The sequence below is a fragment of the Ixodes scapularis genome, unplaced genomic scaffold (assembly GCF_016920785.2).
Source record: "Ixodes scapularis isolate PalLabHiFi unplaced genomic scaffold, ASM1692078v2 PGA_scaffold18__7_contigs__length_3171195, whole genome shotgun sequence".
Classification (NCBI taxonomy): Eukaryota; Metazoa; Arthropoda; class Arachnida; order Ixodida; family Ixodidae; genus Ixodes; species Ixodes scapularis.
In genome coordinates this window covers 201,786-226,417 of record NW_024609844.1, presented here as the reverse complement: position 1 = coordinate 226,417, position 24,632 = coordinate 201,786, and the positions used below count along the sequence as shown (strand labels likewise).

General features: G+C 45.6%; 1 protein-coding gene across 1 annotated transcript; it reads right to left on the bottom strand.

Annotated features, from left to right (window-relative positions):
• Positions 1-263: 263 nt before the first annotated feature.
• LOC120840427 (gastrula zinc finger protein XlCGF49.1-like) lies at positions 264-960 on the bottom strand (the record flags this gene model as incomplete). Its single annotated transcript, XM_040210952.2, has 1 exon — positions 264-960. A coding segment is annotated over one exon (642 nt), but the record flags the coding sequence as incomplete, so codon positions are not given.
• Between the last annotated feature and the right edge of the window lie 23,672 nt (positions 961-24,632).

Sequence of the window (24,632 nt, the reverse complement as noted above, 5' to 3'; positions counted from 1 at the left end):
ATAAATGATCCTACAGACAACCCAGAGACTGCAGTTGCAGCACCTTGATTAATGACTAAATGAATAAAAAATACTATGCTTCCGGTATTTTTATTTTTCGTATACAATAAAGAACCCTGGTCACTTTTAAGGTAAATCATATCTTTATTTGTGTTTACACAATAAACGACAGGCTTAAAAATGTTTAACCATGCAAAACCTGCACTGCTTGCAAGTAGAACCCCTGCAGGTCTATCGCCAAACGAAATGAACACAAGTCGGTTCTCGAGTATTTCGTTTAAACCCCCTCCACAACTATGATGCACGTGAGGGTTTTGGTCACTTGTGATGTATCTTCCGATGACTGTGCAAACCGCTCTTAGCCGTAAACGCTTTACCGCAGGTCTCGCACCTGTACGGTTTCTCTCCCGTGTGAGTCCTCTCATGATCTGCCAAGGTGCCTTTCTCAGTAAACGCCCTGCTGCACGTGTTGCACTTGAATGGCTTCTCTCCTGTATGAATTTTTTCGTGATCCGCCAAGGTGCATTTCAGAGTAACCGCCTTGCTGCACGTGTTGCACTTGAACGGCTTCTCTCCTGTATGAATTCTTTCGTGATCTGCCAAGGTGCGTTTCAGAGTAAACACCTTGCTGCACGTGTTGCACTTGAACGGCTTCTCTCCGGTGTGAATTCTAACGTGAGCTGTCAAGCAATCCTTACGCGCAAACGTTTTCTCGCAAACACCGCAACTGAAGGGCCTCTCGTTAGTGTGTGTCCTCTCGTGGATGGCGACAGCCGTTGCGGAATTGCTTGAGTGAGGACAGAAGCGGCACGGGTGCTTGTCCAGTTGTCGGTGCATTTGCGGCTTCTGTGGGCCCGACCAGTTGGTGGGGGGAAAGGTGTCGCCCCTGCAGCTGTCACAGTCAAAGGTATCCACTTTGTCGCCATAGTATGCTTCGATCCAGTCTGTTGGGATGACACGACAAAGCAAGAAAGGTCAGAGCTGTTTTTATCGCTTTGAACATGAATTATGAGTACCTAGATGAACATAGTTATGAATGCCTACGTCATGCCAGTGCTGTCTAAATAAGGTATTTTTTCATTTCAGATGTTAAAAAGGTTCATTCGTAATGCTTGTAAAGGTCTACAGGCGATCATTAAAGACTAATCTGGCAGCTCCATAGTGCAAAAGCTGTGGTGGCTTCTGCGTTCTGCTAACCAAGTACGGAAGGGAACTCAAGCTAGGGGGGCCGCGGCTTCAGTTCCCTTCCATACTTGGCGGTAACGTGTTAAAAGTAACGTCGTTACCGTTAACACCTTTCTTTTTTCAGTAACCTTGTAATGTAATCGTTACTTTTCCAAAACACTAACAGGTAACATATTTACGTTACTTATTTCAAGTAACGGATAACGTAGTGACGTTACCCGATACATATTCTTCCGAAAACCTGAAAAAAGTACTTATATTTTTTGCGCCTTTCTATATTTGGTTTTACCTTGGAGGGGTACTACAACGAAATTTCAGCGCTTATTTTATGGTCTATATGTGTTCAAAGGAGCAGTATCAAATCAAACACACCGATATCTTGTTAAAAAAATCACGAAAAGGAATTTTAAAACAAATTAAACGATTAGCAAAGAGCACCTGGTGGCTGTCGCTAACGCATCGTTTGTAATGCCGATCTAGGATCCTTGAGAGGTAGTGACGGTTATTGTCTCGCCTCCGGCCACGACGAGAGAAGAGGGGAAGGAGGAACTCCCCTCTTCCCGAGAATTCCTTTTGTGTGTCCCAGAAGTCGCTATTGTCCCTCTACAAGATTATAAAAGATTAACCCATCACTCAAAATTCTTACAAAAGCAGCTGCTTCGGTGGCTGGGACGACTAGGCCATCCTCTCGACGTCAGCCTCGCGGTAGCTTTGCTCATCCCGAGACGACCTACGTCACGATTGCGTCGGATGTCACGTGCTCTAAGCTGGGCCTTCTCCGAGCGCTTGCCAGAATGGGCCATTTATAACAAAAAATAGAGCCAACAGGCTCAAAATACAAATGTGCGATTGTCATTTACGGATATTGTGGATTATATTCAACGTATTTTTGAACACGACGGATATATATCAAATTTTGTTGAAGTATCCCTTTAAAGGGGGCCTGCAACGACCTCTTGACTGGTTTTTAATTTGCACCAAACATGAGCACACTGAACATAGTAACTTCCTTCATGACGTCCCTGGTCCTGGCTTGGGTGGCCGTGAACTAGAGGAGGGGTAGTGAGCTGAACGAGCTCTCACGGCCGCCGCACTCCGTGCCTACGGCTCAATAGGGCGCCACTAAAGAATGTGCTGGATCGGCTGGACGAAGCAGGCGGCGGCATGACACTTCATTGGCCACAAGCGACCGCAAACACAAGGTAAAGGACAGTTCTGTAGCGCCACCACGTACATGCAGGACCTTTCTACGCTTGCCGCTTCACAGCAGTGCGCCGCACGCGTCGGCACCCGATTCCACTGCACCTTCCCAGTATGCGCCGCCTTTTCCACCGTATGGTGGCGGTTGTGTCGACGGGTCATTTCTTGTTTCCATACTTTATAAACTGCCTTTGTTTCTCTTCTGATCTAAGATACTGAACAAAAACTACTTTCATAAATAATCGAAACAGTTTGTGCCACTTATATTTTGTATTTCGACAAAAAAAATAATAATAAAGCTTTTAGCGGCTTTCATTAGTCGTAAGGCAGAAGCTGGCCAGGACCTGAAACGTCACGATGTCGTCACATGTTGAGCGTGCTCAGCACCATGGGGCACCCCTGTAGGTGGAGAAGACTTCCATGACGTCCAGTTAAAATAGAACGCACTCATCTTTAGTTACTCTCTCCGCGCCCGCTGGGTTGCCCGAACCACAAGAGACGTGAAAACCGCAAAAAAAGGCTTAATGAGGAATGCAGGGCCCCTTTAAGTCCATACGCAGCTGACGCTACAAGATGACGGGGCCAATGAGAAAGAGTGAAAAGGGCGCCATCATGGCGCTCGCCGTGTCTCTGGACGTGTTCTATCATCGCTGAACCAATCATAAACAAACAAGACCCAGCGACTTGCGATTTTGCCACTGCTTTACTGGTCCCATTAGCTGCGTCTGGAGTTAAGCTGGAACGTAGAATATGATCCAAATCATTAATTATTGTACTCATTCTACATATTTTCAAAATTTTGCTGTCCGTTCCCCAAGCAAAAAGTTCCACTTTAGAAAAACCTCAACACCCGCTCCCATTATCCAACTGTCAAAAAATGCTCTCACAAAAAAAAAAAAGAAAACACAAAAAACGCTGTTATTGTCAATTTATAAATAAAAAGTAATGCAAAAGCAATGTGCATTACTTTCTGTCAATAACGGTAACAATAACGCGTTCCTCTATTTTGCAAGTAACAAGTAACGTGTTCCATTACTTTTTTACGGTAACACCTAGAACTCTAGAGAGTTGTAAAACATTGTTTTTCTCCTCCGCTACGGTATCCGTAAAGAAAACACCGCCACTGCGCATGCGCGCCGGCAACATTGTTTACACAGTTCAAGGTCATGCGGCAGATTACGGAGCGCTATGCGGGTGCTTAGCGGGCTGCAGAAACGGCCTACTAAAACTCCCTACTGCATCTGCATAACGCTGGCAGTACGGAGCTCTTGGTGATAGCGTGTTGACATTCTTAATGTTTGCGACTGTATATTAATTTACACTGGAAGAGTCTTCCTTACAACCACACACTCTAAGAAAAGCCCGTTCATCTTCTTTCTCGCACAACACTCGGAGAGCCAATCACCGCAACTTACGGAGGCAGCTCAGCAAATGACGGTGCCGAAACATATGTTTAGACTCAAATACGCTGTCCGAGTTGTGACATTGACCAATGCAAGCGTGACGTTTTGCAATGCTTGATGTCACAACTGTGACAGCGTATTTTGGTCTAAACCTGTGTTTCGCCATTGTCATTCGCCGAGTTGCCCCTGTAAGTTGTGGTGATTGGCTCTCCGAGTGCTGTACAGGAAAGTAGTCACACTGGCTTCTTTTAGGGTGCAGATGACCGTATTTTCACGAATATAACGCAAGTTTTTTTTTCGAAATTACGTGCTCCAAAACACACCTCGCGTTATATTCGGAGTCGAGGCACGCGAGTCTAGAGAAAGCCAAAGGAGAAAGCCATTCTTCCGGCTCAATGCAAAAGATCCAGTGGGAAAAGAAGGGGGGTTGTGGAAGGGAATGTATTAGCTATTGGGCTACGTGAAGGTGCGAATAGAAAACAAAAAAAGCATTTTTATCGCTTTTGTGTTTGTACAACGCACGCACGCCGCAGAAACTCAGCGCACGCCCGCCATGCGGGAGTGCGGGCGCTGGCCAATTCAAGCCAAGCCAAGCCGGGCCAAGTCAAGTCAACACAAGCCAAGCCAAGACCACCGACCGCGTTTACGCAATCGTGCAACACGAGGCATTTGTTTATGCAGAGGCACCAGAACAAGAAGTGTGATGGTATCGGTTCAGCAGTCTTTTTCCTGCCTGAGCATTGTTTAGTTTCTGCTCCAGAGTGGTCTAGTCCTCTAGTGTTTGTGTGTTGGTGCTTCTGCTTTGTGCCTTTTTGCATTGTGGGCTGCCGAGGAGCTCGCACGGAAGAAAAAGTAACTACCAGACAAGCTGCGTAGTGGCCAAGCAAATTGTAAACGGAAGGACCTGAGCAGTGAGGATGAGTGCAGTCAAAACATAAACTGATATTTCTTTTATTTCCATTGACTTTTCACTTCTGCTATGCCCCCGAGTGCGAGAAATTGATGCTGCTTCGGTTCGCGTTATGATAGTAATATTATTTTTTTTTTCTTTTGGGAAGCATCAAAACCTGCCCTCGCGTTATATTCGTGGTCGCGTTATATTCGTGCAAATACGGTATTAGATTAAACAATATAGCATTCAAAAGGCTAGTAAAATAATCTGAAACAGAGAAAACAATGTTTTAAATCGACATTGATATTTGCCAGTCTAAAGCTAAACTTCGGCGACACAAATATTGTTGTGAGAAAAGCTTCAGTCATTTGGAACAGCCAAACATTTTTTGGGCTATTTCACGTGTCAAAAAGAATTCATAGTATTTGTGAGAGCAACTCGGTCAACCGAAACTAAAGGAAAAAATACAATTTTGTAATATAAATAACCAAGTAAGCACAGTACATTTCTTTGATATCAAATAATATGTAACTATTGAGATTGAGTGCTCAAAGTGAATGTTCCTTCAGTAGAACCCAGTTTGTTTGTTTACTTTCACTTGAGTCGCAGTTCTCGTACTTTGGAATATAACCCCATCCCCCCCCTTCAACCTTTCCTAAGAAAAATAACTTTGTATTTTGTTGTAGTACAACTTTTCTGTCTGGTGCGGGCTGCTAATTAAAACTTAATGAACTGTCCACGTGAGGGAACCCTTGTGTACCACATCAGACTCCTCACATTTTCAACCTCCTGGGAAGCCTAGCCAAGAAAAGTTTCCTATCCGTGTGGGACCGCTCACGAATCCTTGAGAGTGTACTAAGAAAGTAATAATAATTTTTATTAGGCATGGAGATTAAATTTTGCTTAGTTGCTCTCTTTTCGTATATAGTACACCAACAGAGAAGCCCAACCAGCAAACTCAAGGAACAAGCAAACAGCGACACATCGTGCAGATAATGTAGAGAAATTCAGGGGTTTACATTCGTATTGCGGTGTAATATTCAAAAGCTAAAATAATCACATCACAAAAAAACAAGCATCCTAACTAGATACTAAATATATCTTGAAAAATTTAATTTCTCTCTTTATGTTTGAAAACCAAACATAAAAGCGATCATTCTCTATTAAGCAGGTGCTTCGAAGGTTTTACTTCACCTTTAGACATGTGGCAAAGGACTACGTCCATAGAGACCCACACAAATCGAGGAAGACACAACTGGGTACGATCAAAGAGCGTGGTTTAAGTAGAACGCTCCTGCTTCGTAGTGCTGAAAAAAGGCAGGCATGCTTGAAAAGCAAAAACTATACGGTGTATCACTGCCATAGGTTTTGAGAATTACAGATCAACAAAATGGACATGCCGTGTCGGCCATTAAAAGTAGGGAAGGTAATGGAAATGTTGCATGTAGTTGGCTGAGGTGTGGCCATTCCCTATTTGATCCGACTAGTCGATCCCATTCATCAGGGGAAAAATGTAGTCAAAAGGTCTGGCACTGCCATAGGTTGACCTGGCTGGTGGCTGGCCCTCTTTCCCAGGCAGCGAAGGGTTGTTCACACTTGCGTTAAGAGGATTTGCAGATAGTTCAGCCTGCAAAGTTTATAACAATAAGTGTTAATAAACAGTCCCCAACCCAAGGTTACTTTACCTGACCTCAAATATCATCGCATTCAATGAGCAAAACGAAAACTGAAGGGTACCAGTGCTGAAAATTGGTCTAGTTGGCTATTCATTACTTGATTAATCTGCGCACTAAATGATTACGAATTACGACGTAGAGACGAGAAAAAGAAGGTAACGAAAGAGAAAACACGCATCTGCAGTGCAGAAGGGAAATGTGTGCCGGTTCCGTCAGTGCTGCATCCATGTGACTGATGCTATCATACATAAAATGATATTCAGTGTAGATCCATCAGTCAATCTCGCGTTTTGCCAAAAATTCATAAGCGGGGCTCACTGAGGAAGAATTGGTTTTAGCTGAGATACTTGGTTCACGTTGACGAGTTTCCCCGAGATTCTAATGTTTAAAGAGTCCTTTTGATTATACAGAAGTTGACTACAAAACATTACAATTTAGTTAATTGATCACAAGTATAAATTTATCACCATTGATCACCAGTGTAAATATACCATCCCTTCTACAATGTTTTTTTTTTTTTTTTCTCTTCCGACTAAGCACAAGCTTAGAGTGGCAATCCCCTCTCCTCCGTCCCCATTAAAGGGAAGCTGGAACAATTCTTCCAAAAAGTTAGATAGGGGTTGATTCTAGCGTAGTTCTAACCCGCAAATCTGAATTTTGTGTTTGTTTTCCCCAAAGATATAACTAAACGCGAGGAAACACGAAAAACCTCCCACCAGTCGTTACATCATAGGAGTATCTTTCGGCCTGCAAGCTCGTGTCGATCGTGAGGCAGCGCGTGCAATTGCAATCTCACCACTACCCGGCACTGGCACCAGTCGTGATGTCTTTTACTGACCTTTTCGTAAAAGTAACAAAAATGTGCATGCATAACTCCGATAGGCGCTGAAGATGCGCGAGAGAGGAGATTTTGAAAACCCTTTTTATGACAGCACACTCCGAGAAGGGGGGGCTTGAGCGGTACTTCGAAAACAACAAAATTAAAAAATACTTTCGACATTGGGGTTCCTAAAGACCAAATTAAGACAATTTAAGTGTGTTTCCTCAACTACAAAAACGCTTCAGCTTCACTTTAAAGACGTCTCATTTCCAAGACCGCCATCGCTGAACACTTTTCTAATCCTTCATTAGTTTGTTTCTGGTTTTGTTTACGCATTTTCAACACCTTCTCTCCACCACCTCTGTAACATTGTCCCGAACCCTGAGGGTATCGTTCAGGCTGAAACATGGCACTTATTACAGATCTTGTTCAGGCCTTTTTCGCCAGCTAGGCCACAAGATAACGTCCTTTCTTTTCAAAACGAGTTTAAAAGGTCGGTGTTTTGTCCCTGGTGAGAGCGATCACGTTCCCAGTCAGTGATTGGATGCGACATCCCAGCGTTTTGGTGTGCGAGAGTTATCGACCAATGATACATCTTTAGTTGATTCATGAGTCTTTCTGGTGAGAACTTCTAACTCACAAACGGTGAGAGGGGTTTCGCGGTAATTGATGCATTTGTCCCAAGTGTGCTACATACAAACGAGAATTTCAGCTATATACTGCAGCAGAGCTTGAGATTTGCATAGAGAGCACTCGCTGTCGATTGCACCGAAAGGGAAGTATAGCAGGCCATTATAGTTTTAGCTCACGTCCCGTATCACTTCATCGTGGCACTCGGCTTTTAGCAGACGGCTGCCTTTATTTCGGTCCGTTAACCAAAGACTTGAAAGTATTTTCTTGTTTTCTTTTTGTCTGCGAATGACGCTTTATAGCAGACAAACTCCGTTGTTCACTTACGTTAGCAGACTAACCATCTGCTGACGTTTTCTTGACTCGCTCCGTAAAGTTCCAGTCACACTACTCATACAAGAAGCAAAAGGCAGTGCACAAACACCGTCCGAGGCACGTTTCTTTCTCGTGCTTTCTCATATTAGGCCTACCAAACTGAATGCAGACGTGTTCGAAGCGCACATATGTGTGCGCTTCTAACACGTCTGTAGATAGTTTTGGTAGGCCCAATATGAGTACTGTCATAAAGGAACCAATTTTGGCAGTTCACACACTTGACTGCTTACGACCGGGGTTGCTCGTGAAGCAACTTGTGACTGCTGATGACCCTGACAAAAATCTGTAGTTAAATTCTTCTGAACTTCTGTTAAGCGTTTTTTGGAATCGTATTGAAACTTGTTTAAAACTTTGTTGAGGTTTCCCAGAGTTTATTTTGACAACTCACTTACTTCCTGATTAAAACTGGTGAAAATAATCCCTGGAGAAGGAAAGAAGAGGGTCAAAGGACAAACACAAATCTCCAAGCACAACTAGGTGACTGGTGCGCGACCGAAAAAATTTGCCTGTTCCGGGTATCGAACCCGGGACCTCTCCATTTTCAGTGGAGAACTCTACGAAATGAGCTAACCAGAGGTTAGACATCAGTAGAGCAAACAGTTTTTATCAGCTGCCACCAGTCTAACACCAACAAGGGTAAAAGGCATGCATTCTATGGCAGAATAGCATAAAAAAAGAAGAGACTCGATAATTTCCTAAATATATATTTTGGATTTTGTTAGGAAACAATGTCCCTGTGACATCTGAACGCACTTTACATATCCCACAAATACACATTAGAAACAAACACAAAACCAAGAAGCACTCAACACCAGATACACAGTCTCGTTGACTGCTCCAGAGCCTTATATAGCCTATATATTGAAGCTAATCATTTTGCCGGTGACCACCTCAGCACTTATTAAGGTTCCAAGTGTCCGATATCCTTTTCGGGAGTCTGTCAAAGGGAAAACAGTGTTATAAAGTTTGTGGTCTTTATCTCTTTCTAAAAGGTATTGGTACAACTAATAATAATTTGGCACAGTCGCAAAAACAACATCCTTAAAAACAGCTCCTAGAACAAATGTTATTGCTTCCCTGCTTAGCACCACTCGGGACGAAGGGAGTAAAGGCAGTTGCTCCACTTTAAAATAGTTATATTGGTTTTCTTTACCAGTTTACTACTTTAAAGGGGCACAGAAACGAAAATTGAAATATACAAATTTCGTTCGTAAATGAGTGAAACATGACGGATAGTAACCGTACATGATAATCGCACGTTTGTATTTTGAACGACTGGCTATATTTTTCGTCCCAAACGGAGGACGCGATGCATTATTAAATATCCGGCGCAAAATACATACATATATATTCACAGCATTTGTGATGTAGAAAGGCCGGAGTGGTTACAAGCATTGCCGTTGGTGGCGTTAACGCGTTACATCCGAGTCGTTCGAAGTACCTGTGGGGTGACGAACTTCGTGCGCGTCGTGTGAAAATTACCGTTGTGTTCGTGTGGCCCATTCTCCCGATTAGCCCGTCGCTCAAAACTCAGACAAAAGTTGCTTTCCCTTCCCCGTTCACCCCTAAGCTGACAGTGCCGTAGAAGCTACGGCATCATTACCCCCACCTACACTTTCGCCACATTATCACGCTCCCTCGCGCAGACCCACGCGCAGAGAATACGGCAGGTGATGAGAGGGAGGCGGCTGATTGGTTTGGCAAGCGCATAGCTTCCACCTCACTGTAAGCTTAGAAGGAAGCAATTTTTGTCCGAGTTTTGAGCGAGTGGCTAGCCTTCTGAGAATGGGCCACACGAACACGACGCGCACGACTGATCTCACACGTGAAACGCTCGTCACCCCACGGGTACTTCGAACGGCTCGGTTGTAGCACATTGATGCCGCCACAATGCCACCAACAGCAAACGGAGGTATGCGGAGGTATATTCAAAATTCAGATGTGGGATTATCATTTACGTTCATTATCCATCATGCTGGACTCCATTTCAGAACGAAATTTGTATGTTTCAATTTTCATTTCCGTACCCCTTTAATATGGTCATTAAAGTCACTAGTCACTTACAAAGTCCTAATGGCAGGGCATGCCTTTCGAACGCCTGGCCTCCAGCACACGCCCCACGCCTTTCATCGTGCTTTCACTGCATGCGCGCATTCAAGGTGCACGAACGCCAACGCGTTGTCAAGGGTAGGATGCTCGCGCTGGAGGCGGCAACACTGACGTTGCTTCCTGCCGTTGTCACCTTGTCGGAGACTATTTAGAAAGAAACTTTTGACATAGCTAGTCAAGATATACTATGTTCAAATAAAAAGTCCAGAGACTGGCTACAGGGAGTGAACGGCACATTTTCAATACGGAGTAAACGTAACTCCAGCCATTCTGATGACACTGTCAATAGGAAGTCAGCAGAAAAAAATCAGCGTAAAGTTAATTAGAAAGCCAACAGCTTTTCGTTTGACTCGGACTGAAGAAAATCACCAGAAAAGTTTCAGCACAAAAGGAAAAAAACTTTCTGTTTACCGTGACAACAGAATGTCAAAAAAAAAAAAGAATCAAAGTCAACAAGAAGTCAACACATTTTCAATAAAATGTCAAAGATCATCACTGTAAGGGGACTGGCCGCTGTGCTGCCGGTCATAAGTTGTCGCCAGTGTTTTCAGCATCTGCGGCAGTAAGCATGGCAGGAAGAAATGTGTATATAACTGCCTTTACTTGAGCAAACAATAAATCAAACCTGCTGTAATAGAAAGTTGGGCTAGTAGGTCATAATCCATATTGAAAAACAGTGCGAATAACACACGGACAAAGAGAAGAGAACACACAGGACGAGGCTAATCCATATTGAAAAACAGCGCGAATAACACACGGACAAAGAGAAGAGAACACACAGGATGAGGCAGTGCCTCGTCCTGTGTGTTCTCTTTGTCTGTGTGTTATTCATGCTGTTTTTCAATATGGATTAAGACCAACTAGCCCAACTTTCTAATGTCTGTGTGTTATTCGCACTGTTTTTCAATATAGAATGAAACAAACAAACATATGGCACATGTTTAAGTGTTTTAGACATAAGACTCCACCTCCAGACATTTTGACATAATAAAACAAAAGTAAGAGACACTATTCAGTTGCTCCGCGTTAAGACATACCTAGTAGGACTATACAGTTTCCATAAATAAATGTATGAAAGCCTCCAATAGGCTCAGAAAGAGGGGGAAGGGGCGGTTGGCCGGCAAAGTAATGTAAGGCAGACAATGAAAAGTTTGCGCGCAGCTGGCTCGACATTAGTCATCTCATTTGATCTGGCTTTGTGGCATATGTGTGAAGGCCTTGCACCGCTGAAAGGGGACTAGGCGGGTGACAGGCCACCTTTGCAAAGCAGCGAAGTGTCGTTCACATCTGCGTCAAAATTCCTGCCTAGTTTGTCCTGCAAGGTTTCGAAAGACGACGGTTAATAAACAGTAAAGAACAGAAAGCGGCAATACTTATTTGTACCTTTCACTACGCATGTTAAGCAATACTGAAATTGGGTGCCAAATTATAAAAAAAAAAGAAAAAAGAAACAGGTATGTCAAGTGATGCATGAAAGAGTAAATTTAAGCTTTAGATTTGAATGAGATGACTATGCACTGATCACCCCAACCAGGTCATGTTCAGAGCCAACCTAGCGAATCTGTACATGAGATATATCGTCCACTTCAACCCATGCTATATTATGCTGTGATCGCAATCCTGTTCAGGTGAATTTGACATGCCTTATTCCAAAAACAGGATGAGTATTAAATCTTGATTAGGAACTGAGGTGCATGAAGATGAAACGAATTATAGCTGCATTTGCGTCGTCGGGTGTCAGTCATCCCAGCGTTTTCTTTTTCTTAGAAGTAGTTGAGATTTCGATGTCTGCAGTGTGAATCTTCTTTCCTTCGTCATTCAGCACTGCCTTGGCCGACTGTTAAAGAGACACATCATGTATGAGATTAATAAATTGTGGTGCCTTCTAGCTAGAGGAATATCCTTAGGTGTCTACTTCTGCCGGTTGATAGCTCCAGTCCTCGACAACGTGACAACTACACTGTTAGCAAAAATTGGTTGGTTTTGGTTGGTTGGTTTTGGGGTTTTTTGGCGCAGCAGCATCGGGGCCATAGTGCGCCAGAAACATTGTGTAAAGGAAGCCTACATTCTTTAAGGACTGACTAAAGCCTCAAAGCAGACCTTACTAGGAACTAGACTTATAATTTCCGCAGAATATTAGTTTCTTCCAAAAAATTGAAAACTTGTGAGACTGGGACAAGAGGCTCGTCACCCAGTAAAAGTGCCAAGTGAAATGGTACATGTTCCCGATAGAATATAGAAAAACAGGTTCGACGGTTCTCTTCAAAGTGTGGACAAACTATCAAAATGTGAAGTATACTTAATGGTTCAGAACAGAAGTCACAGGTCGGTTCAATCTCCCTACGCAAGAGGTAGCCATGGGTAAGGTGGGTATGTCCTATTCTCAATCGGCATAAAACTATCTCATAAAAACGCTCTCGGTGTCTGGCACTGCGCCACTCGCTCAGGATGGGCTTAATCATATGGAGTTTGTTTTGCAGCTGGGAATCCCATTCCCTCTGCCAGGCATATTTTATTTGCCTTTTTAGTGGTACTCGGTAATCAGTAGCAGGGATGCTGTTATGGTCAACTGTCCTATCTACACACGCAGAAGCTGCACGGTCAGCTAGCTCATTGCCTTCAATGCCAATATGGCCAGGGACCCAGCAGAATTCTATCTGTATTTTCTTTGCCAGTGCTTGTGTTAGTGTATTACAAAATTGCACAAGCAGAGGGTGCTTCCAAGATGTTGGAGAGTTGAGTGCTTTCAGTGAGCTCAGAGAGTCGGAGAAAATGACAGACTTTCTATATCGATGTCTGACAATGTGGTCAACTGCAGTTATCAGACCATAAAGCTCAGCAGTAAAAATTGAAGCATTCTTGTTTAACCTTTTTACAGATCTGTAGCCCTCGCCGATAGCAGCACAGCCAACGTAGTCTGTGGTTTTTGATCCATCAGTAAAGAAGTGCTTGTAGCCATTGTACGAGGTACACAGCTCTAGGAATTCTTGCCTGAGAACACTAGGGTCAACTGTATCTTTTTTGTGCTTGGTCAAAGAAAGATTACAACAAGTATTGGCAACTTTCCAGGGTGCAGTTCTTTGTTGAATTTCAAGGACAGGAGAGAGAGTATCAAAATTGTATTGTTCTGTAGCAATTCTTACACGTAGTGCAAAGGGAGGGGTTATAGATGGTTTGTGCTGAAATAAGCGCTCATAGTTTATATTTTTAATTATTTCATAAGCAGGATTTTGCGGAAAAGAACGGAGTCTTAGAAAGTACTGAACAGCGAGAAAAAGTCTACGTCTCTCGAGCGAGCACTCATGCGATTCAGCGTACAGGCTAAGTACCGGCGACGTACGGAATGCCCCCGTTGCCAAACGGATCCCCTGGTGGTGAATAGGATCAAGCATCTTGAGGGTGGATGGTTTCGCAGATCCGTAAACAAGGCTTCCATAATCCAGGGTAGAGCGCACTACAGCCCTGTAAATTCGTAAAAGACATACCCTGTCCGCGCCCCAGGTGCGATGTGAAAGAACTTTTAAAATGTTTAGTTTCTGCTGGCATTTCAGTTTCAGTGCCTTGATATGGGGGCCGAAAGTAAGCTTGCTGTCAAACGTCACACCGAGGAACCTGTGTTCCGGTCGGACGGAGAGGGATGTGCCATTTATGTGAAGCGATGGTTCGGGAAACATTCCCCTTCTCCGGGAGAAGCAAACAGCCTCGGTCTTCTCAGCAGAAAACTTGAAACCGTTCTCATCAGCCCATTTACTCATTTTATTAATGGTTACTTGGATTTGGCGCTCACAGATAGCTAAATTACATGACGAAAAGCAGACCTGGACGTCATCAACATAAAGCGAGTAGGAGACCGAAGGTGGTATTGCTCGGGACAAAGAGTTGATTTTAATAAGAAAGAGGGTAACGCTCAGGACACATCCTTGTGGAACTCCATTCTCCTGGATGAAACATGACTAAAGGGTTGTTCCCAATCGCACCTGAAAGGTGCGATCCCGCAAAAAGTCTGCGATGCAATTAAACATATTCCCGCCAATATTCATCTTGATAAGGTCTTGAAGGATACCGTACCGCCAAGTGGTATCGTAAGCCTTTTCAAGGTCAAAAAATACTGAAAGGCAGAACTGCTTGTTTATAAAGGCCTCTCGGATGGCCGTTTCCAATCGTACGAGGTGGTCGGCAGTGGACCTGGCGGCACGAAAGCCACACTGTAAATTGCTTAAAAGCGAGTTCCGTTCAAGAATGAAGATAAGCCTATTGTTAACCAGCCGCTCGAATGTCTTTCCCAGGCAGCTAGTCAGGGCTATAGGCCTATAGCTGGAGGCTTTACTTCTGTCTTTTCCCGGTTTGAAGATAGGGATGACAATAGCCTTTTTCCACACGCTCGGCAGCTTCCCCTCTGCCCACACTCTATTGAAAAACTGGAGGAGAATGACGAGGAATGCTTCAGGCAGATGGGAAATCATAGTGTAATGAATGTCATCAACCCCGGGAGATGTTGCTTTTGCTGTGGCAATGACTCGACGCAGCTCAGTAAGAGTAAAAGGCCGGTCATATTCTTCGGCACAGCTATCAGATCGGCGGATTGGGACCTTCTCAGCTTTGGTTTTAAAGCGCAAAAACTTTTCCGTATAATTCTTAGAGCTGGAGACCTGCGCAAAATGTCTACCCAGTGCATCAGCCTGTTCCTGCAAAGATGAAAACGCCTCTCCATCGTCGGCTGATAGCAGGGGGATTGAAAAGTGGGCGTAATCACCATCCATTCGCCTTACCCTGTCCCATACAATTTTGGCTGGAGCAAAACTATTAATGGAGGAAGTATACGAGTGAAAGGAACGGCGTTTCGCTTGTCTCCTGACGCGTCGGGCTTCTGCTCGCAGGCGCTTGAATGCGAGAAGGTTTGTGGGGGTGGGATACCGCCGGAACTTTGCCCAAGCGCAATTCTGGCGATTTCTGGACTTTCGACACTCCCTATCCCACCAAGGCTTTGGGCGCTTGGGTAGCTTACCCGAGGTTTGTGGAATAGCAGCAAGAGCTGCATCAACAATGGCGGTAGTGATGATTTCATTTTCTTCTTCAATAGAGTGTGCTACAGGCAGGACAGAAGACGGTACACATTCCTGGAAAAGTTCCCAGTTTGTTATAGAAAGTTTCCATCGAGGAGGGCAACAGGGGAGAATAGGTGGGGGCTCTGTGGGGATGAGAAGGATAGGGAAGTGGTCACTGCCACGTGGGTTGTTCAGGACAGTCCAGGTGAAATTTGTAAACATGGATGAAGAAACAATGGATAAGTCAATGCAGGAAAAGGAGTGGTGAGTTGAGCTGAAATATGTGGCCTCACCAGTATTTAGGAGACTGGCAGCTCTTCGGGAGAGAAACCTTTCTATAACAGATCCTCGGCTGTCGACCCGTTGACTTCCCCAGAGCGGATTGTGGGCATTAAAATCTCCTAGGAGAACATAGGGTTCTGGAAGCTGGTCTGCAAGGCGTTCAAGATCGGTCAGCGTCAGGGAAGATGAAGGGGGTATGTAGAGGGAGCATATGCTAACAAGGCGATCTAACATCAATTGTACTGCGACAGCCTCCAGAGAAGTGTTCAAAGAAATTTCAACAGCTGGTACCGTTCCGTCCACAACAATGGCAACTCCTCCGGAACTGCCAGACGTTGTTATGCGATCTTTGCGAAAGACTTGAAATGATCGCAGGAAATCACTATTCGATGGTCCCAAATATGTCTCCTGGAGACATACTGCAGAGGGTGTGTACTCCTGAAGCAAGGAGTAAACATCATCCAGGTTGTGAAAAAGTCCTCTGCAATTCCACTGTAAAAAGCCTCCTGCCATAAAAATGTGCTAAGCTAAAAGGGGCGTTAGGAATGTGGACCAAATTTTGAAATCGCTAAAACTGAATAATAAAATTAATATTAAAAAGCAAGTTCATTCTGATCTCAAAATATTTATCACAATGCAATACACATAAAAAAGTAGACAATGTGAAATTGGAGAGCTCCAGAATTAAAATATATGGGGTATATACATGAAGAAAAATGCATGGGGTGAAATTAAATGCCTTGGGTAGAGGGTTCATTTCGGAGGCTTAACAGGCGTTTTTGCTATGTTCTTGGGATTTGGGGTCTGCCAATCCGTGTCTTCGAAGTCAGACAGGTTTGTGGATGGATCAGCAGCCTCAGCTGCTACTTCCATCTCCCTAGTTTCGCAGGCAGGTTTGCCTGCAGGCTTCGGTTGATCGGGTGTTCGAGAGGGCGGTTGCCGCCCTCGGCCCGATCCACAGGGAGGAGTGGAGGAGGAGCTGGGCAGATTGTCCTGCTCCATCGGTTCCACTCCATTAGAGCCAGGGGCGGTACGAGAGTCGCGCCGCTCCCTAGAAGAAAAGCCCCTCCCAAGCGAGTTGGAGCGAGGGCTTCGCTCCTCCCTCAGGGAGGGTCCAGGAGGGATAGTGGGCACGGCTGCCGCCGTCCCACTCTGCGAGAGGGCAGCTTGCGTGCTCCCTCGAGGTGTCTGAGGGGGCAGCTGCCTGCGTTCAGGAGTTGGGGCCTTTAGGGCCACTGCCAGCATCTCTGGCGAGACCTGGGTGGCCCTCGACACCGAGCGTGGTGCAGGGCCCCTGCGCACCACCTCGGCATAGCCTCCCTTTGAGAGAAACGACAACCTTTTCTTTGCCTCAGGATATGAGATATTTTCCTTGGCTTTTAGTGAAAGAATTTCTTTTTCTTGTTTCCACAGAGGGCAGGTGCGAGAGTAGGCTGGGTGTGGTCCACTGCAGTTACTGCAGCGGGCCACTGCGTCGCAGATGTCAGCGACGTGGTCCTGCCCTCCGCACTTCGCACAAGTCTCTTTTCCTCTGCAACTCCGTGAACTGTGGCCAAATCGTTGGCAGCGGAAACATCGTTGCGGGTTGGGGATGTAGGGACGAATGCGGCAGTTCAGGTAGCCTGCTTTGATTGTTGCGGGAAGAGCATGTTTCTCAAAGGTCAGGATGACGTGTCTTGATGGGGTTTCTCTGCCATCTTTTCGAAACATTATGCGTTTTGCGGCGACAACACCGGCGCCTTTAAGTCCTTCAAGGAGTTCTTCTTCACTTGTTTCCAGAAGGTCGTCCTCGGAAAGAACTCCACGGATGGTGTTGAGTGTGCGGTGAGGACTCACCGACACTTTCACATCTACAATGTTTGTGAGCTTACATAATGCTTCGCTATGAAGTTTTGTATCCACCTCAACAAGGAGGTCTCCAGAGTGCAGTTTCTTGGCCTTATACGAGAACCCGATAAGGTGTTCCAGAACCTTCGACACAATAAAAGGAGATATCTTTGCAACGGGTTTTTGTTCATCTAAAGAATGAACAACAAAGAACTTGGTAAAGATTTCCACAGGAGGGTCTTTTTCGATGGTTTTGTGCTCAAAGCAGCGCCTTTTCCAGGGCTGTCGTGAGCTGGGTTTAGGAGGAGGGGCAGCCATAAGAGGCGGAGAGTGTTCAGAACCTGTGGTGTGCCGCCCACCACGGAGCCCAACAAGGGAATAGTTAACGGACCATAACAAAAAGGGCTTTGCTGGAACCGTTAGACTATTAGCACTGCCCAGGTACTATAACCAAGTGTGGTTTTGGACAAGGGGTCTGTCGCCACCCAAGGTTAGCCCTTGCCGCCAAAGGGGTTGAAAAAGGAAAGAAGAGAAATGAGAAGAGTGAAAAGTATGACAAGACAAGGGCGAAAGAAGGGAGGGGATAGTAGAAGTGGCGACTAGGCTGAATCATCCTGGTCGGGCCAAGCCAGGACTCCCGTCTACGAGAAGCGGGGGCCGAAGTGGTGTATTGCCTCGCCCGGGGGGCCACGAAGGGTCCAAACCTACCCCGGGCTCGCCTCAACCACCAGGATGCCCTTTTCCCCGGACACGGGAAAGCCACGCACAGCCAGACGTGGGCGGGCGAACCCGCATGGCTCGGGGTCCGTGGAGACGCCACTCTCCAAACACCTGCTTTCACAGGTGCCCCCTGCGGGGTGTTAGCAAAAATAACACACCCAGACGTGTAAACCGTTCTCCCATAGTGGACACGTCAAAACATGTCCGTTTTACACGCAGCCATCTGTGTTATTCGTCTACACAAGAGGTGCCGTGTAAACTTAACACGCTACACTGTGTCTGCCTTCCGCGAAACACGTTTCGAGTGTGTTCCTTATGAAACATGGTGGCCAGCAGCCGAGAACATGCAAGAGACGAGCCCAGCGAGCCGCGCGCCTTCCAGCCGAATTGAAAGCACACAGGACGCGTTTGTTCTCGTTCAATGTCTTTTACACACAGTAAACAGTCTTTAAGCGGCGGACATAGCTACGTGCAAAGGTACGTACGTGCGTCGTTGGCGGTCAGTGGCGTCGGTAGCTAGCTACGACGGAACTGCTAGACCGAAAAACGAATGCTGAACTTACATGGATAAATAACTCGCGCAAAACTATTTGGAGTCGGGCGGTAACTTGCGCCACCTAGGGAGATTTATAGCAGCCTATAAAAAACATAAGCGTGTCTGTTTGTACGCTGCGAACGATCACAACCCTAGATACATCGCATCGCAGACAGCACGAGCACCACATATTACACAGCACTGACATGGATATATACACAAACACTATAAACGACACTGCGCCGGACACTTCCTACTCGATATTCATTTCTCCCCGCGACGTATATAAGCTTGACATGTGCGGGTGAGCTCTTTGGTCGTTGACTGTTACAGATTTGCAGAAGACACAAAACATGGCACAATTAACAGCCGTATGTAAGAACTGTTTACATTTAAAAAGCATAGAGGCAAAATCTACAACGTCAGTTCGTTGCGAAAAATAACGACGTATTAACGATAAATCTTAAACCGGCCACGAAAAAGTTCAAAGTTTCGTTATTTTCATGCTCGACCAGTGTTATGAGCGGTCCGACTAGCTTGAATCAGACAGAGAAACAAATTATTGAGATTTTATCATTATGTATTCAATAATCAATGGAAATTATCCTTGCACAAAGCATTTTTTTATATATTCTTGCGAAGGACATCAGCCCAACACTTCACTTCCGTTAGTTGCAGTATGCGTACGGGAGCAGACGCCTTCACTTTTGGGGCGTTTTGATGCAGTTTGTTGTCGTATGTCGTGTCGGTGTCGAGTGGAGCGGCGGGGCTTAGGAGTTTAGGACCAGTGTTATTCGTGATCACTAATGAGGCTCTGATGCATTTTTAAATATTTTTTATACCGCCATTTCCCCGAACGTTGAAAATTCACGAGCCCGTAGCACTGCATTATGCTGAATCGCGAGCTCCTCCTCTGTCGACGCCGTTTTTCCGGTAGCACTCGTGGATACTGCAAGCGTTTAAACAGTGTGCACCTTCTCGCCTACATCCGCGGCGACGTACTGGACCTGTTCTAACTTATTGCTTCCGTCATTTTGGTGTACGCAAGGCAGTTATCTTGCTGCTCTGGTTTCGATTGTAAAAGCAAGGCAAAACGCTCTTAGTTTCTGCCCTCAGTACACATTGGACATCTTCAACACTTTGACAACAAAATCTTGCATATTCTCCATACCTCGCAAAAGCATTTACCCAGTCACCTTGGAAAAATCGCGAAGCACGGAGTCCGCACCGTCCTGACTTCCAGTCTTACCAGTCTTTTACCAGTTTTAGAGCAGTTTGTACCTGCTAGTAGGCATGCCTACTGAAAGTAAAACAAGGGGCAGTGTCAGAGAGAAGAGGGACAAAGTTGGGAAAGCTTGCTCGCTCTCCCCAATTTCTCAACTCTCAAGTGACTGTACCATAATAAATGCACCAACGTCTCTTCCCAAAATAAAAAAAAGCACTATGTTCACTACGTAAAAAATGGTCTTAGTTCGTGCATCTGTGGGCAAGTAGAAAATCTTGCCCTAATTTATTCACACCGCATGATGAGCGCAACAAGCTCACACGAGATTTACAGGAAAATATCGGTGGCAATTTACGTTTCCTTGAAATTCTGTATAACCAGTCGTTTGCAGGACCAAATCATCTACTCGAGTGGTGTGCGTTGCTGTGCAAACACGTCGCTGTACAAACGCAGTCCAACAACACGAAGCATAAAAACGGTAGATTTAGGACAACAATCCGAAGTCTATTGTTCAATTAAAACGACGTAATTTTGTTGAAAACGCCCGCAGCTTTTTACTCACGGTATGTGTCAGGAATCTTCCCCATTTTGAAACGGAACAAAGGAAGATTTACTTTTAAAAGCGCTCGCTGTGTCCTCCCAGACCAGCTGATGACGACAGGACTGAACCCGTTGAACCTCAACCCCACAACCAACAATTTGAGCTGCGTGTTAGTGTAGGTTTCTACCTCCAAGCACCGCATCACATACCACGAACGTTTCGGCTCTTTGTCGCATCGCCGTGTTGCACCAAACAGAACGAGATCGCCGAAGTCAACGCAACGCTGTCGTGAACCTTGGCTTGTGGTTGCGCACTCGTGGACCCTGCGACTCCCTTCGATTTCAAAGCACACACGACGATTACGAATGATGCTTTCCGTCTTCCGGAAACATCACAGGGGCCCTTCTCCGGTCACGTCTTCGCTATGTGCTCGCAAACTGCGAAGCTCCTAACTTTCTCACGTCCCGTCAAAGCAAGACACTGGCGGCGCCATGCGTTGTTGCCAGATTTTCCCCGGCCAAACAAAAACAACGAGAGCAAACCGGCTCTAGCTTCCAGCGCACATCAGCGTTGTGCCGTGATCAGATTTTCTCTTTCAGCTCTAACTTAAAGGGGCACTGACACATCAAAATCATAATTTATTTTATTATCCGAAACGATTGAAAATGATGGCATGACATTACCCTCGAAATTCAAAACTTGGAAATTCAGAATTTCTGAATTAAAAAAAAAAAAAAAAACAATTTCCAAATGCTGAATTCGAAGTTCCCGCGCGATCTGCGCCAGTGCAGTGAGTCAAATTTTGCGGTCTCCTGCGACTCGACTTTCTTTCGGACCTCCGCTCCACGCCATGAAGCAAAGCGCCGTTGCTACCGCGACCTGAAGCGGGGAGGAGGTGAGCAGGCGGGAGGGATAGAAGGGTGCCGGCGCAGGAAAAAACCGGTTTCTTCCCCGACTCGCCGATAATCCTTTGCTCAAGCGTCGCCAAGTTTTCCAAGGGAGGATACAAATCCAGGAAGCGACATCACACCGAAATCTGATTTTTGGTATTTCAAAAAGAAAGGCCATTGTGCGTTCGCGATTGCATTAAAAAACATGTTTTACGATTGCCGTTATTAAATGTTATAGAAATGTCGCCTACAAAGCTTCTAAATTTCCTGATTTTTGACGTCGCCAATCAAAAGAAGCAAGGAGGTGAGTGCGGGAGATATAAACGCCAAAAATAAAAAGGCGCGCGCGCACGGGAAAATTTTTTTTCGCGATGCGTTTTTTTTTTTTTTGCGTGTCTATGACTACAACTTGCATCGTTTTAGACAATAAAAAAGAATACGACCTTTGGGGTGTCAGTGCCCCTTTAAAGATGACCTACAGATGCAGCAACACTGGTATAAAGTTTTAATATGGCAACCATTACGGAGCGCCTTAAATTGTGAGGAGGGTGCATGGCAAGCGGCGGCACCTTCCCCCCGTCCTGGTGTTACAAGGCCATTTTGCTTGCAGTTGAAGGGTTAAAGCCAAACCGAAACCAACTGCAAGGTCATGTGTTCAGATCGAGGACACGCTTTTTATATCCATTTTAACTGTTTAGAACGAGTAATTAGACCCATAACTTTATTTGTGGTGCATAGGAAACTATTATCAGAACCCCTAAAATAAATACAAACATGGGCGACATGAGGGAAGCCGCAGTGCCATCGACCATAATCAATGGCAGCGAGGCGAGAAGCTCGGTGAGCGCGAGCTTTGCCCCGCTACATGGCATAATTGCTTTTGGTGCATGTCTGTCTCCGAGACATGCTTCTTTTCGTGGCATTTGTCTCCACGGTCATTTCTAGCTGTGTCCCCAAGCATTCCGGTGCTTCGATAGCCGGCAATGCTGCGGTCGTCGCTTGGGGTGACGCCGTGTTTTCCAGGTCGACTACACGGTTAGGCGTGTATGACCAAACCAAAACACGTCTCTTACAACCTCGCATGATTTTTGAACGAATTGTCTATTACTCAACGTGTAAATTTATGGTAATTTGTGTAAACAGCGTGCTTTTCACCCCAAATGTTCACCATATACACGGGACTTGCTAACAGTGTAGGCTCAAAAGGCAGCAGTGGCTCCACAGTAGAACGCCTAAATATTGCTGGGTGGCCCTCACAGAGTGGTAATAACTCTTCCGTCTGCTTACGGAGTCTCCATCTTGTCTTCAGTCTTTTATGAGCGCATTACGCTGTTATTGTCATTGAACATTACCACTCGAGAAAAGGCACCGGGTAACCTGAAGAACACGCAGCGTTACAAATTCCATCAAGTATGTGTTTGCTTTCGGCGTCTGTCAGAAGGGAGGAGGCATACTGGTGGCCGCAGTAGGGAAAAGGGGGCACTTGCCCTCCCAAAGGATGTCACCACTCTTGCGAGGCGAAGCCAGCAAGCAACATTGAGGCACTCTACTCCAGATCCATCGACAACAATTGCTTTACAGCGGTAACTTTACAGGCGACACCTTGCTGAGATTTCGGAAGGGGGATCGGTGGCCGAGTGGTCTAATGGGTCTCAGTCCGCAGCGTAGAGAGAAGGCTTGCATTGCAGAATCTTATGGGTTTGTATCGTTCCAATCTGGACGAGTTTCGTCACGGCACGCGCTCGTGTAATCGCTACTACGCAATTCACGTTAAAAAACCCAGGTTAGCAGTTGTACTGCACTGGCTAAATTTCACATCTTCAGCGAAGAGACAAGTCCCTCGTTACGGCGTACTAGTATCAAGGATACATAAGTTTGCCAGCAAAACAATTTTAAATTTCTACTTCGTCCATTATCGCCGCGGCTACAAAAAAAAAAGAAAAAAAATTTTTTTGCCATTATTAGCGCGTGTCCAGGGTAGTCGGGTTTTCTCGTCTGCCATGCTGCACGAAGATGGTTTAACCCCGGCATCCCGCTAGTAACCACGCGACGAAACAAGTCTTCCGTGTCGTCTGCTTGACAGACTTGTTTTCATACACATGAGATGGTCCAGGTGGTGGTAACCGACGACTTCAGCGGCGTCTCTAATCGGGAGGCGCCAAGCCTACTCCCACACCCCGCAGCTTTCTCTCCGAGAACACCGCTATGGGCGGGTCCGAAAGTCAGCCGCACAAAGGATCGCTTCTCTAAAAAGAAGCAACACGTACCACAATAGGACTGGGTCCAACAGTGTTTATTATAAAAAAAACACTGTCCCAAACCCCAGCGCCGAAAAGGTTAAATGGAAGGCTCACCCTGGCTACACCGTTCCGACAGCGTAGTCCAGAGTAGAGCGCTGCACGGGCCGAAATTTCCAGGCCCGGCCCGACGCAGCACGGTAGAGGCCCGGCCCGGGCCCGGCGCGGCCCGGAAGGGACACTGCCCGAGCCTGAAAAAATATTTTTTAAATGTAAGCCTGAGCCTAGCTTGGGCCAGACAGGTTACATACATGAGCCCAAAACACTAAGCATAAAGCGAGCATATTTGATTTAAATTTATTTTAAACTTTAACAGAGTTTTTTTTTTCGACTTGATAAATATCCTGACTTCGACAATGTATTTTCGAGAATAGAGGCGAAATATGCACATCGTAAGTGATTCTGACAAAAAAAAAAAAGTGGGCAATATTTTTTACTGTATGCATTTCTTGAAGAGAGATCGAACTTTTCGTTGTTCAATTCGTTTCATAGAGAACTTTCCTCACCACATGTATTTTTATGAAGAAACAATCGCAATCACGCTTGTGTATCTTCAAAAGGTGGTACAGTATAGACCACTTACAACGTAACCGCTTATAGTGGAGGACCGGGTATAGCGCGGCTTTTTTAAACCACCGGTTCGCCTCCCATAGAACTCCATGTAATTACATACCACTTAAAATGCAGGCGCGCGAAGGGAAATACCGGTTATAGTGCGGTTTTCGAAACAGCCCGGCAACCGCGCCAACTGACCGACGCAGAAAGCACGCTTCCCTGTGCGACACTAGATAACGGCGCGAACCGCAAGCGGCACTTACGGGGCAAGGAGGTTGCTCGAAGAAGCGGGGAGAAGCGAAGAGAGAGGCGTCAGTTGCCATAGCGACGGAGGGACGCATGCACGTGTCGTTCACGTGCGTGCGTCCCCCCGCTGCGTTGCACTGTAAAAAATTTCCGTAATTTTACAAACAATTTGTCGTAAT